The sequence below is a fragment of the Schistocerca serialis genome, chromosome 6 (assembly GCF_023864345.2).
Source record: "Schistocerca serialis cubense isolate TAMUIC-IGC-003099 chromosome 6, iqSchSeri2.2, whole genome shotgun sequence".
NCBI lineage: Eukaryota > Metazoa > Arthropoda > Insecta > Orthoptera > Acrididae > Schistocerca > Schistocerca serialis.
This window is the reverse complement of record NC_064643.1, coordinates 550,474,469-550,490,118: the sequence shown is the minus strand read 5'-3', so window position 1 is coordinate 550,490,118 and position 15,650 is coordinate 550,474,469. Positions and strand designations below refer to the sequence as shown.

At 42.6% G+C, this 15,650-nt stretch overlaps 1 protein-coding gene across 1 annotated transcript in view; it reads left to right on the top strand.

Annotated features, from left to right (window-relative positions):
- The window catches only part of LOC126484978 (armadillo repeat-containing protein gudu), a gene marked incomplete at its 5' end in the record, with an annotated part of 199,433 nt that overhangs the window by 16,524 nt on the left and 167,259 nt on the right, over window positions 1-15,650 (top strand). The window contains one exon of the mRNA XM_050108583.1: window positions 10,941-11,150. Coding sequence (XP_049964540.1) covers window positions 10,941-11,150 — 210 coding nt within the window. The remainder of the gene's footprint in view (window positions 1-10,940; window positions 11,151-15,650) is intronic.

The window sequence follows — 15,650 nt, the reverse complement described above, 5'->3', positions numbered from 1 at the left end:
GCTCTCTGGTAGCTATGCCACTAAGCTATCTGCTGACAAACGACGCTGAAACCGTTATCATTACATCTACTATCACCCAGGTGGCATATGCCGTCATCGGATCAAAATCTACGTGGTTTTTCCAGGTGTACTAGTTTCTTTCTGATTTTGTATCTAATCAAACTTCCTATCAAAACGATTTCTCCTCCCCTGGACCGCTGATGTGTAAGCTTCCCAGGCATGGAGCGATTCTCGTTCCAGTAACTACCCAACTGGCCATTAAAATTGCTACACCACGAAGATACGCGACAGGAAGAAGATGCTGTGATATGCAAATGATAAGCTTTTCAGAGCATTCACACAACATTGGCGCCGCTGGCGATACCTACAACGTGCTGACATGAGGAAAGTTTCCAACCGATTTCTCATACACAAACAGCAGTTGACCGGCGTTGCCTGGTGAAACGTTGTTGTGATGCCTCGTGTAAGGAGGAGAAATGCGTACCATCACGTTTCCAACTTTGATAAAGGTCGGATTGCAGCCTATCGCGATTACGGTTTATCGTATCGCGACATTGCTGTTCGCGTTGGTCGATATCCAATGACTGTTAGCAGAATATTGAATCGGTGGGTTCAGGAGGGTAATACGGAACGCCGTGCTGCATCCGAACGGCCTCGCATCACTAGCAGTCGAGATGACAGGCATCTTATCTGCATGGCTGTAACGGATCGTGTAGCCACGTCTCGATCCCTGAGTCAACAGATGTGGACGTTTGCAAGACAACAACCATCTGCACGAACAGTTCGACGACGTTTGCAGCAGCATGGACTATAAGCTCGGAGACCATGGCTGCGGTCATCACAGACAGGAGCGCCTGCGATGGTGTACTCAACGACGAACCTGGGTGCACGAATGGCAAAACGTCATTTTTTCGGATGAATCCAGGTTCTGTTTACAGCATCATGATGGTCACATTCCGTGTTTGGTGACATCGCGGTGAACGCACATACTGGCGTATCACCCGGCAGGATGGTATGGGGTGCCATTGGTTGCACGTCTCGGTCACCTCTTGTTCGCACTGACGGCACTTTGACAGTGGACGTTACATTTCAGATGTGTTACGACCTGTGGCTCTACCCTTCATTCGATCCCTGCGAAACCCTAAATTTCAGCAACATAATGCACGACCGCATGTTGCAGGTCCTGTATGGGCCTTTCTGGATACAGAAAATGTTCTACTGCTGCCCTGGCCAGCACATTCTCCAGATCTCTCACGAATTGAAAACGTCTGGTGAAGGGTGGCCGAGCAACTGACTCGTCACAATACGCCAGTCACTACTCTTGATGAGCTGTGGTATCGTGTTGAGGCTGCATGGGCAGCTGTACCTGTACACGCCATCCAACCTTTGTTTGACTCAATGTCCAGGCGTATCAAGGCCGTTATTACGGCCAGAGGTCGTTGTTCTGGGTACTGATTTCTCAGGATCTATGCACCCAAATTGCGTGAAAATGTAATCACATGTCAGTTCTAGTATAAAATATTTGTCCAATGAATACCCGTTTATCATCTGCATTTCTTCTTGGCGTAGCAATTTTAATGGCCAGTAGTGTACAAGGATCATATTGCGCCTCTTAGTGTCCACTCATGGTTACTGCTAGGAACGAACCTTCGCTGTCGCCTGCATGCCAGCAATACACACACAAGATCCACTGTTGAGTCTAGAGATGTAGTTTTACTCGTTACTACAGCCCGCCGCCGCTATTGCTCGCACACACGAGAGAGAACTGCGACAGCAGTAGCCTTACACCTGTGTGTTCCGATAGGACTTCTGATTTCCGGCCATTTAATAGTGAATCGACGTGAAAGGTTGATGCAAAGTGCCACATCCAACAGTAGATCACCAAAAGCAGTAACTGTTTGCCTTGTACTCCATAGCACATGAATTTACCCAATGTCCCAGTTCAGCAACGGTCATGCTTTTATTTACTTCACTTGACACATGTAAGTTAGAAACAGTGGGTTAATTACAAATTTACGATACCATTAGAAAAACTTAGTTGACTGCTTGTGATAAGGAGGACATCTGGCTTCCAACACTAGTTTGAGACAAACTTTAATTTGTCTTGAGATATTCATATCAAGCTCTACTGTTTCGAAATAAGTAATTTTGAACTAATATTTATATAGACTTCCCTCCTCCTTTTGGCCCCAGACTCGGGGAGCTTAAATATCATCCGGTATTTACCTGACACCCTTATCCTATTATTTGCGATACAAGTAATGAATTCTTCGGCTTACATTCTGCTAAGGCTCCCACTTAGAATTAAATCACTTTACTTTAAACGTGGTAAACTGGTAGCCATTATATTCAGTTACTCAAATCTTATGTAAACAGTTTTATTTTGTACTGTGACCAAATATATTTCAGCTAACAATTTCGGATAACTTCAGTTGTCGAGTCGAGAAACCATAGAAGTTTATCACACACATATTTTGTGCCCATGTCTTGATATGTGGTAGTCAGAAGCATAACTCTCGCAGGATTAGATTAGATCAGATGTTCTTTTTGTTGACCATATCCATAGTGAGATCTTCAAAGACGTACAACATGTAATAATACAAGATTAAATCCTACATATTTGCAAAAAAAAGAAAAAAGAAGAAAGAGAGAGAGAGAGGAAGAGACAGAAATGTGCTGGTGTCTCTCCCACAAATTCTTAGTGAAATAGACCTCATGAATGTCAAAAACTCAAAAAATCATTAAAAGATTTTCATTAAAGAGCTGTCTGTCCCCACAGGAGAGCGATCAGCACAGTGGGACACCCTGTGGGGTGCCCAGGTTCGATTCCCAGCTGGGTTATATTTTCTCCTGTTAGGCACTGGGTGTTGTGTCGTCTTTACCATCATTTAATATTCATCGACATGCAAGTCGCCAAAATGGTGTCAACCAAAAAGATTTGCAGCAGGCAGCCGCAGCTGGTGCTCCTGGCCTAGCCATATGCATTATTATTATTATTACTATTTCAGAGATAACGAACTTATCTCAAAAGCAAATGACTATGCTGTACACTGAGCTACAGATGAGAATTCTCATGGATGTCCTAGCCACACATCATCAAAGAGAAGATCAGTTTGCAACGTCTTGTTTGCAATGATCACATTCCTGCACTGAAGAAGAGCAAAAGTCAGTTTTATGTAACACAGACGTTATTTGATAAATATATATCCACTAAAAATTTATTAGTGCCACCAAATAAGACACTTAAGCTCCTCTTAATATTACCTTTATTAGTTGTTACACTTTCCATGGCTGCTGCTAAGACATTGAAAATGTATGTTCCTGTATAATGGATATCTTTCTGGTCCAAAGTAAGCGACATTAAATCTTTAGGAAAATTATTCTTATCTTTCCATGAACTGTGTTGTAGCTTTACAAAAGAGATATATTATTTATTGCTAATGTCCCACATCAAATCAGTTAATCAAAAAAATGGTTCAAATGGCTCTGAGCACCATGGGACTTTACTGCTGTGGTCATCACTCCCCTAGAACTTGGAACTACATGAACCTAACTAACCTAAGGACATCACACACAACCATGCCCGAAGCAGGATTCGAACCTGCGACCGGAGCGGTCACACGGTTCCAGACTGTAGTGCCTAGAACCACTCGGCCACTCTGGCCGGCAAATCAGTTAATCATCTCTAGCCGAACGGCTTGTAAAGTGGCCTGGACGCACATGAACACCACTTCTAGCATCTCTTATAAACAGGCAACTACATGTTTTTAAATGTTACTGTTATGTGTTCTTTTTTAGTTATCTCATTGTTACTTGAATCTTGGGCCTGAGACGTACAAGTTTCATGTGGGACGCCCTGTATATCAGGAAACTCTAGTGAGAATCCCCAGTTCCTTGAACAAGCCTCTGCAGGACGTTTATCAATTCACGCCATACGTAATTCATGTTACACACTTGTATACTCTGTAAACATTAGCTTTGACTGGCGGTTTACATAAAAAAGGATTCTGTAATGGCATTATCAGCAGCATATCTATTGGAATTCTGGCCAACTTTGCAGCTGAATTACCTTCAGAAAGTGCAAGTGGGCTAGAAACTTCACAGCTCTACTACCCAGAGGTCTTTATCAATGACATTATTATCAAGTGACAAGCTACATCCTCCTTATCTATGATGGCCTTAACATTCCAAGAAGGTACAACCCTTTTCTCGGGAAGGTGGCAACCATTAAAACGAAACAACCAAACACAGCGTTGTATCTTAGTGGCCATCAAATGAAAAAGCCAATCAGAAATAAGCCCAAGAACCGCCATTTTGGCTGTGCTCAAAATTATCCAAGTGATCTGAATTTTTTGCTCTATGTTATAAAGTATTTATGCAAAAATTACATAAAGAGTGTAACTTGCAGTAATTCCACATCTAAAATACATCACACACACACATACACACTCACTCACTCACACGCACGCACATACATACACATACATATGCGCGCACCCTCGTAGTACAATATGCCATGAACCGACAGGTCAGTAGCACTTGCGAATGTCCAAAGTTGATCCATGTATCATAATTGGTGCAAGACACAATGGACCCTCAAATGAAATATTTTCCACAACTAAATTGTTCTATTATGGTTGTCAAGTGTCACATTGTTAATTCAATGTTCAAAATGTAGGCAAGAGTACGTCAGAAACTCAGTGTTCTGCCAGTGTTAATTCCATATATTGTCAAAAGAGTACATTAACGAAACACACCCACATACACAATGTTTACGTCAGATGCTACAGAAGTGCCTCCACATCTAAAATACTTGAGGGGTGTTGGCAGTTCGATCAGAGAATGTGTTATTGCTGGTTAACAGAATAAATTAACATCACCTCATATTTTTACAAGTTGTTCACACTGTCACTTTACCAATTACAAATGGTTTAGGACTATTTGAAGTTACCCATAAGATAACTTTTGAAGAAGGTTGCAAACCTTTGCTGACGGGAAATAAGGCGCCAAGGCTATCTTAAACTGTATTTCCAATAATTAAATACTGAACAATATCAAAAATCGAATTATAATCCTCCAAAATTTGAAAACATGTAAAATCACACAACATAATCACGTACAACGGAAATGATCAAGCACAATTATTATAGGTGGGAAGAAACAGTTTTGCTGAGATATTAATTATTGTGATACCTCACTTAAATCGCATATTTTCCTAATACACAACGGAACATCACTATATGAAATGTTTACATACAACGCAACCTGGCCAAAGACAGTCATGGGCCAAGACAGATGTGAAACGTCGATATCTCGAGAATACAATCTTTGCATCGAAGTTAGAGTTCACCGCTCTGTTAACAATGAGGTCATTAGAGATGGAGAAGTAGCTAAGATTAGGGAAGGATGAGGAAGGAAAGTGGCCGTGCCCTTGGAAAGCAACCATCCTGGCAGTTGCGTTAAGCGGTTTAGGGGAATCATGGAAAACCTAAATCTGAATGGCCAGAAGGGGATTGGAACCGTTGTCCTCACAAATATGAGACGAGTGTGCTGCACCCCTTAACTGCTGTTTGGTAAGGTGAGGCATTACTGAAACACTTATAAAAACGTCAAGTGATGTGAATTTGTTCTGTGAATCAGCAATAGCATAGACTCAGATCGAACTGCCAACGTACTTTACGTATTTTAGACACGGAGATACCATTATAACACTTAACACAGACTTTATATGTGCTTTTGTGTGTGTGTGTGTGTGTGTGTGTGTGTTTTGCTGACGTATTTTAGATGTGAAAATATTGCAAGTCACACTCTTTACATATTTTTTTGGATAAATACTTTTGAACATGGTCCAAAAATTCCGATAGTTCACATACTTTTGAAAACGGCCAAGATACGGCTCTGTGGCTGCACTTCGATTGCTCATTCCATTTTAATGTCTGCTGAAATACTATGCTGTGATTGGTTATATCATTTTAATGGTCACCACCGTTCAAGGAAGTGAGTTGCGGCTTCTTGAGGTAATGAAGGTGTGGTTTGTCACATGAAGATGACGTCATTGATAAGGATGGCGTGGCTTGTGATGTCATGGGTGGTATACCTATAAAGTTTGTAGCCCAATAGCACTTTTCAAGATCATTTAAGTAAAAAGTGGACTGAAATGGCCAAAGACATACTAGTGTTATGGGGTAAAACTAAGTGAAGTGTGCTAGCTTTTTTTATTTTACAAGTTTCAAACTGCATATATTGGATCTTTTCAAATTTTGTTGACAAAGAATTGTCTATGAACCACTAACTTAGGGTCACGAGTATTTTATTAAAGGATTTTCTAAATTTATACTTGATTTTCTGTTTATTGCAATGTTTGTATCATCTGCAAACAAAACAAACTTGGCACCTGGTAACGTTATTGATTAAAGACGGATCATTGACATAGGGCCTTTGCGAGAAAATTAAGAACCCTAAGACGTAACCTTGTGGAACACCAAATGCAATTAGTTCCTTGTACGATGATGACTGAAAGCGTGATTCAGGGCCCTTTCTATTGATTCCTTATGTTTCCTGTTAGAAAGATACCATTCGAATCATTCTGCAGCATTTCCTGTTACACCGTAATATTCTGATTTTCTTAGAAAGGTATTTGTCATTCGCACATTAAACGCCTTCAGTAAATAACAGAACATATTAGTGTCAAAACTTAAGTATGAGGGGCAGTCAAATGAAAATGAGACAGATGGAAAAAAGTATGTAAACTGTTTATTATTTCTAAAGTAATCACCATAGGTGTTAAAACATTTGTCCCGCTTTGAGACAAGATGGTCAGTACCTTCATGGAAAAATGCTTGCTGTGCTTACAGAAGCCGAGCGGTTCTAGGCGCTTCAGTCCGGAACCGCACTGCTGCTTCGGTTGCAGGTTCGAATCCTCTTGGGCACGGATGTATGTGATGTCCTTAGGTTAGTTAGGTTTAAGTAGTTCTAAGTTTAGGGGACCTATGACCTCAGATGTTAAATCCCATAGTGCTTAGAGCCATTTGAACTTTCTTCTTCTTCTTCTTCTTCTTACGGAACCACGATTGAATCCTGGCGTACACCTCTTCGTCTGAAGTAGATCGACGCCCACAAATGTGTTTCTTCAGGGCTTCCAAAATATGGAAGTCGCATGCGGAGAGGTTGAGACTGCATGGACGATGTGTGAGGATTTCCCAGCGAAACATCTGAGCGTAATCCAAACGCCCAGGAATGTTGACGGACGGAATAGTTCTGTTTCAAGATAATGGCCACCCGTATGTTGCCAAGATTGTTTCAAGGAAGCCGCAGAAGTTTCGCTGGAGGCGCTTACACATCCTCCATACAGTCCCAGTCTCTATCAAAGCGATTCCCATATTTTTATATCCCTGAAGTGAGACTTTCTGACTGTCGATTTGCTTCGGACGAATAGGTGCACGCTTGGGTTCAATCACGATTCCTCTGTCAACTGCAAACACTTTTTTTCCATGAAGACATTGAGCGTCATGTCTCACAGTGGTATAAATATACGAGGTCTGTCGAAAAAGTATCCCACCTCTGGCCAGAAAAAATATTTCGAATACCTGACGGGGTTGGGACACAAATCCCCTTCAAAGTAGGCCCCCTGTGCTTGCACACACTTAGCCCACCGTTCCTTCCACAGCTGGAAACACCTCTAGAAGTCTTCTTTTGAAATGGTGTTCAGCTCCGTCGTCGTGATCCGCATTATCCCTTCTCTACTCTCAAAACGGGGTCCTTTCAGTGGCGTCTTCAATTTTGGAAACAACCAGAAGTCGCAAGGAGCCATGCCTGGAGAGTAGGGAGGTGGCGAACGACTGTAATTTGTTTGGCCAAGAAATTTTGGATCAAGTGGGATGAATGTGCGGGGGCGTTGTCGTGATGCACTTACCAGTTTTTCGCCGTCCACGTGTCTGGTCTTTTGCTCCGAACGGCGTCACGGAGCCGCCGGAGAACATCTTGATATTACTCCTTTGTCACGGGTTGTGCGTCCGGTGCTTATTCGGGATGCACAGTTCCACGGACATCAAAGAACAGTCAGCTTCACCTTGATTTTGCTTCGCACCTGCTGCACCTTCTTCGGCCTTGGAGACTCGGGATACTTCCATTGCGACAACTGTCTTTTTGTTTCTGGGTCGTACCCATACACCCATGACTCATCCCCAGTTATCACGGTGTTCAGAAACCCGGGATCAGTGTTGGTGGTATCCAGAAGTTCCTGTGAAACGTCAAAACGGAGGTCTTTTTGTTCTGGCGACAACAACTTGGGCACGAATTTCGCAGCCACTCGGTGCATGTTCAAATCACCATTCAAAATTGGATGTGCAGAATCTTTACTCACTCCAACCTCTTGGGAAATCTCCCGAACGGTCAAACGACGATCTGCCATCGCCAAATTTTGCACCCTCACAACAACAGTTGCACTTCGAGCAGTTTGGGGCCTGCGAGAGCGCTGATCACTCTCCGCTGATGTACGGCCATTTTTGAATCGGTTGAACCACTCCTTAGCTTGTGTTACACCCATCGGATCTTCACCAAACACCTGCTGAATCTTACGAATTGTTTCGCTTTGAGAGTCGCGAAGCTTTTGATGAAATTCGATGCAGTATCTTTGCTCAACACGTTCAGTCGTCTTGAGAGAATCGGTAATCCGACGAACACGTTGTGTAGTACCTCACTCAGCGACCGACAGGCAGCGACTGAGGCGCTGGTAAGCGGGGACAAAATTCTCGCATGCGCATAGAAGTCTGTCTCTTCCTTTACCGTGTACAGTGGCGCCGCGCTATGGTCTCTATTTTGCGAGCGAAAACCAAAGGTCGCGTACTTCTTAGATAGGCCTCGTATTCACAGTTATGGCAGTTATTTTTGGAGTAATAAATAGTTCACTTACTTTTTCCTATCTGTTTCGTTTTTAGTTAACTGCCCCTCATTCCTTCTCACTGTATGCGCGAGGACCCTTCTCAAATATCTGAACACTTTAGACTTCCAAACTGTGACTCCGATAGTATATTTATTCTTAGTCAGGTGCTTAAGTTCATATCACTTTCGGTGGTCAGTTTCTTTAGTTCTTTGTGCACGTGAGTGTCGTGACGGTGGTGGTTGTGGTTGGTGGGAGAGGGTGGGATGGAGAGGGGCTATTTATTTGTTGGTGTTGGCTCTGAGCACAATGGGACTTAACATCTATGGTCATCAGTCCCCTAGAACTTAGAACTACTTAAACCTAACTAACCTAAGGGCAGCACACAACACCCAGCGGTATTTATTTGAGTGGTTAGATGTTGTATAGATATGCACTACTGGCCATTAAAATTGCTACATCACGAAGACGACGTGCTACAGACGCGAAATTTAACCGACAGGAAGAATATGCTGTGATATGCAAATGATAAGCTTTTCAGAGCATTCACACAAGGTTGGCGCCGGTGGCGACACCTACAACGTGCTGACATGAGGAAAGTTTCCAACCGATTTCTCATACACAAACAGCAGTTGACCGGCGTTGTCTGGTGAACGTTGTTGTGATGCCTCGTGTAAGGAGGGGAAATGCGTACCATCACGTTTCCGACTTTGATAAAGGTTCTATTGTAGCCTATCGCGATTGCGGTTTATCGTATCGCGACATTGCTGCTCGCGTTGGTCGAGATCCAATGACTGTTAGCAGAATATGGAATCGGTGGGTTCAGGAGGGTAATACGGAACGCCGTGCTGGATCCCAACGGCCTCGTATCACTAGCAGTAGAGATGACAGGCATCTTATCCGCATGGCTGTAACGGATCGTGCAGCCACGTCTCGATCCCTGAGTCAACAGATGTGGACGTTTGCAAGACAACAACCATCTGCACGAACAGTTCGACGACATTCGCAGCAGCTTGGACCACGGCTGCAGTTACTCTTGACGCTGCATCACAGATAGGAGCGCCTGCGATGGTGTACTCAACGACGAACCTGGGTGCACAATGGCAAAACGTCATTTTTTCGGATGAATCCAGGTTCTGTTTACAGCATCATGATGGTCGCATCCGTGTTTGGCGATATCGCGGTGAACGCAAATAGGAAACATGTATTCGTCATCGCCATACTGGCGTGATGGTATGGGGTGCCAATGGTTACACATCTCGGTCACCTCTTGTTCGCATTGACGGCACTTTGAACAGTGGACGTTACATTTCAGATGTGTTTCGGCCTGTGGCTCTATCCTTCATTCGATCCCTGCGAAACCCTACATTTCAGCAGGATAAAGCACGACCGCATGTTGCAGGTCCTGTACGGGCCTTTCTGGATATAGAAAATGTTCGACTGCTGCCCTGGCCAGCACATTCTCCAGATCTCTCACCAACTGAAAACGTCTGGTCAATGGCGGCCGAGCAACTGCCTCGTCACAATACGCCAGTCACTACTCTTGATGAACTGTGGTATCGTGTTGAAGCTGCATGGGCAGCTGTACTTGTACCACGCCATCCAAGCTCTGTTTGACTCAATGCCCAGGCGTATCAAGGCCGTTATTACGGCCAGAGGTCGTTGTTCTGGGTACTGATTTCTCAGGATCTATGCACCCAAATTGCGTGAAAGTGTAATCACATGTCAGTTCTAGTATAATATATTTGTCCAATGAATACCCGTTTATCATCTGTATTTCTTCTTGGTGTAGCAATTTTAATGGCCAGTAGTGTATAAATATGATTTACTAATTTGAGTGTTACAGCCATTAGTAATATAAAAGTGAAAACATGAATAAACGTTCTTTCTCTTCTGATTCCTCGAATAAACTTAAAGTTCAAAGACTAATTGTGATTATGAAATATCAAAATAAGTCCTGCTGTAAAAGAATAGTGTAAAGCGTTTATACTAGCAAGAAAAGAATTCTCGTCATATTAAAAATATTTTGCACAAAACAGTAGTGTCTCTCTTATGTTTGCAGCTTGGCTCCCTTTCCGTCCTGAGCAAAATCTCCACAAACACAGACGTGAGGCGGTGCGTGACCGACCTAGGAGCTGTACCTCTGCTCGTGAACATCCTTTCTGATCAGGCCAAACACCTGCAGATCCTGGCCGCGGAGACGATTTCGAATGTCGCTAAGGTTAAGAAGGCGAGGAGGAGCGTCCGGCGGTGTGGCGGCATTCCCAAGCTGGTGAGTAAACGTACAACAACGGCCTGACTAAGAGCGTAACTGAGTTGCAGCTCGACCGGGAGAAGTGTGCTGCATGTTTTACTACTTCAAGAGTAGCACGCTCTCGGCGCCTGTCATCGTTACAGCATTGCTTTCCTTCTACAGAAATAAGAATAATACAGACGATAAGATATTGCACATAATGGGTTGTACGGGCTTCTTTTAATTTATTAGGTCTACAACTTTGCTTCCGCCGTTTTGCAGTAGACGGCATTATTGGAAATTAGTGGCGCAAGTCGTAGGTCGTGTCATACAGTAAGCTTAGGCATCTGAGAACATAACGCAAACATTAGTCGATTTTTGATTGCACCTTAAAGTTATTCTCGGCTGAATATGTGAATTTATGACCCCAGTTCTCGTCATCTGTGGAAGGTTTTAATTTTCTGCTTTGATATGAAGAAATATGAGGCTGAGGCTCATAAAAAGCTGGGTAAGGCCTATGATGAGACGCCTGTTAGTGACACAACTTTGCAGAAAGCTTTCGATGCTACTGCAAGTGACGGGAGCAATCACTGGAGATCGTTATCGAAAGCAATTGATGTGTTTGAGCCGATTACTAAAAGACAATCGGCCACAATACAGCGATAGACATGAAAAGGTGATTTTTCAGCATGACAATGCTCGACTCCATGTCGCAAAACCCGCCAAAATATAACAGGAAACGTTGAAATGGGAAGTCCTACCTCACCCGCCGTATTCTCTAAACATTGTTCCCTTTGTCTACCAACTTTTTAGTTCAATGGCACACGACCTGGCTGCCTAGCGCTTCCTGTCATACGAACAATTGCAAAATTGGACCGATGCATGGATCTTCTCGAAAGACGCCCAGTTCTTCCGCCGCGGGATTCGTATGCTGCCTGAAAGATGCGAAAAAGTAGTGGCCAGCGATGACCAATACTTTGAAACGTAATTTTTTTGTAAGATTCTCACAATAAAGTCTCGAACTTTGAGAAAAAACGGCGGAAGGAAAGCTGTAGTCCCAGTATCCCCCTACCTAACTAATTAAATAATTAGAATTAGATATAAGGAATGTACCTGTGGTGACACATTACTGCGTCGGGCTTATTAAGATTACAAGTTGTGCCCTCTAATTGTTGCAAGTGGGGGGCTGCGTTCACCATTCGTAACGAGAAGGTCCAGCAAACTTTATGCAATTTCCCTAGCTCAAGAGGAGGCCTTCTGTCGTATAAAGCTGACTCGATGTCCTCATTGGTTTTCTTTTTCGCCAGTCACCGATTCTAACACGCATACAGCCAACTGCGAATGATGTAATGGCAAGTGGGAAAGTCGCATCACTACTTCAATTTAAGTCTCGAAATAAAAGTACCATCTTAGTATCTTCTTTCTTTCTTCGTTTGGGTCACCTAAGGACCACGCACCAATTTCAATGCTTCCTACTTTATTCTTCTTTCTTTTTTCTCCAGTATTCTTTCATCTTTTCACTATGTATTCTTTTTCTCTCCTCGGACCATTTTGACTCTGTCTTCTTCTCCCTCTTGCCTTGGAATCCCTCCATTTGTAACACTTTCCTCTTGAAACTCTCTCTCTCTCTGTTGCATCTTTTTCACTTATTTTGTTTCTTTACAAATCTTTCCTAACTTCTGGAATCCAGGCTACTGTTGACTTCTTCTCCCCAAAGATATTTAAAAATCTGTTTGGTGAACCTGTTGCTGTTCATTCTGTACAAGTGTGCAAAAAAAAAGCAGTCGCCTCTTTCGTAGTGTTTCATTTATGTTTTCTTCAATGCTTCTTAATTTCCATACCTCTGTACTGTTTAGTGGTCCAAGTATTTTTCGAATTATTTTTCTTTCTAGGACTTCAAGTTTGTGTAATTTGTGTATCAGTACTAAACATTAACTTGCATAAAGACATTCTGGTTTTACTACTATGATGTAGTGCTGTATCTTCAAATTTCTAGACAGACACCTTTAGTTGTAGACATTCCTAGTTATTCCATAAGCTCTCTCCATTTTATGTACTCTTTCTTCCACAGCGAATTTTTCTAAGCCATTTTCTTGGATAATTTCTCCCAAATATTTAAATTTATTTACCCTCTTTATCTGGTCAATATCTGTCGCTAGGGATTCCGGAGAATTTTTTATATTATAAATTTTGTTTTTCTTCTACAGATATTCTTAAGCCTGCTTTGTTGGCTATATCTTCTAAGAGATGGACTTGTATTCCAGCATTTGTTAGATTTTCAGAAAGAATGGAAAAATCACCCGCAAATGCTAAACAATGAATTTCAATACCTTTGTGTTTAGTTCCCAGTCTGATTGGTGATAGCTTTCCTTCTTTTGGTTTTTGTTTCCATTCTCTCACTATTTTCTCTAGTGTGCAGTTAAAGAGGAGTGGAGACAGGCCATCACCTTGCCTTACAATTGTTTTTATGTTGAATGCCTTCGATATTTCAACCTAAAACTTTACTTTTGATTTGGTGTTTGTGAGCGTTTCACGAATAAGGTTTACTAATTTAGAATTGACGCCAAATTCTCGGATCACTTTATCTAGTGTTTCCCTGTCAACTGAGTCAAATGTTATTAAAAGTAAGGAAAAAAATTGCTTTTAAAGACAGTTTAATGGTAATTCTTGGATATATGCCACATGTAGGTGTTCCACACTGAGATGACAAAAGTCACTGGATAGCGATGTGCACATTCGCAGATGGCGCTATTATCGCATACACAAAGTATAAAAGGAAAGCGCATTGGCGGAACTGTCATTCTTACTCGGCTGACTCATGTGGAAAGGTTTCTGGCGTGATTATTGCCACACGACGAGAATTAACAGAATGGTAGTTTGCGCTAGACTCATGGGATATCCCATTTCGGAAGGTGTTAGGGTATTCAGTATTCCGAGATCCACCGTGGCAAGAGTATGCCAAGAATATCGAATTTATAGTTTTCAGTGCTAACAGACAAGCAACACTGCGTGAAATAATCGCACAAATCAGTGTTGGACGTGTGACGAATGTATCCGTTAGGAGAGTGCGGCGAGATTTGGCATTAATGGGTTATAGCGGCGCGAGGTCCTTTGGTAACAGCACGACATCGCCTACAGTGCCTCTTCTGGGCTCGTGACCATACCGATTGGACCCTTGACGACTGGAAAACCGTGGCCTGGTCCGATGAGCCCTCTCTTAAGTTGGCAATAGCTGATAGTAGGGTTCGAATTTGACGCAGACCGCAAAAGGCATGGAACCAAGTCATCAAAAAGGCCCTGTGCAAGCTGGTGGTGGCTCCATAATGGTGTGGGCTGTATTTACATGGAATAGACTGGATCCTATGGCCGAACGGAGCCGATCATTGACTAGAAATGGTGATGTTCTTCTACTTGGGGACCATTTTCAGCCATTCATGAACTTCATGTACCCAAACAATGATATCACCGAGCCACAATTGTTGGTGACTTGTTTGAACAACATTCTGGACAATTCAAGTGAATGATTTGGTCATCCAGATCGCTCGTCATGAATCCCATCTAAAATTTGTGGGGCATAATCGAAAGGTCAATTGGTGCACAACTTCATGCACCGGCAACTCTTTTGCAATTACGGACGACTGTACAGGTAGCATGGCTCAATATTTCTGCATGCGAGTCCCAACGACTTTATGAGTCCATGTCATGTCAAGCTGCTGCACTAGGCCGAGCAAAAGGAGGTCATATACGATATTGGGAGGTATCCTATGACTTTTGTCCCCTCAGTGTGTCATTCAATGTTTAAAATGTTTCCTCCACTGTTTTAATGATAGTACTAGAATCAAAGTTCGCGGAGTCTATTCTTCACTTATCAAGCACCACTGCAAGCTCACGGTTATTTCCACACGACTTTAATGAACGCACGAGGTCGCACACACGTATGGTCGAACATAAACGATTACGGAGCCTGAATAATGATTTCACTTAAGTTTAAAAAAATAAAATATCGACTCGCAGTACGTATATGGTGTCGGCCGGATTACTAGTTGAAGACTGGCTAGTGAGGTAGCGGCCAACGACCTTGCCACAATGGTAACACCGGTTCCCGTCAGATCACCGAAGTGGAGCGCTGGTGGCCTGAGATGCGTGACCAACCGGCCTACCGAAGGCTGTTGGCAAGCAGAGTGCACTCAGGCCTTGTAAGGTAAACTGAGGAGCTACTTCATTAAGGGGACCACACCCTGCCTACCTAACCCATGTTAATTCAAGCAAGTATTTGACCCATTTCTGAAAACACTATTTGATGCAGGACCTTAATATTTTTACTGTATGTTACATGATGCTAATAGTCAACTGTACTAAAATTTACTTTATCCATTTAATAGTTCTTAAGAATTACTTTTTTAAATTTATTATCAAAAAATATTAAGCTTTTTCTGCAGAAAATATTTTTTTTTGTGACCTTCCTAATGGGAGAATACTAATGAATGTAGTACCAGAGGTGGCTTTTTATGTTATGCAGAGTCTCTGAGAATTTCATTC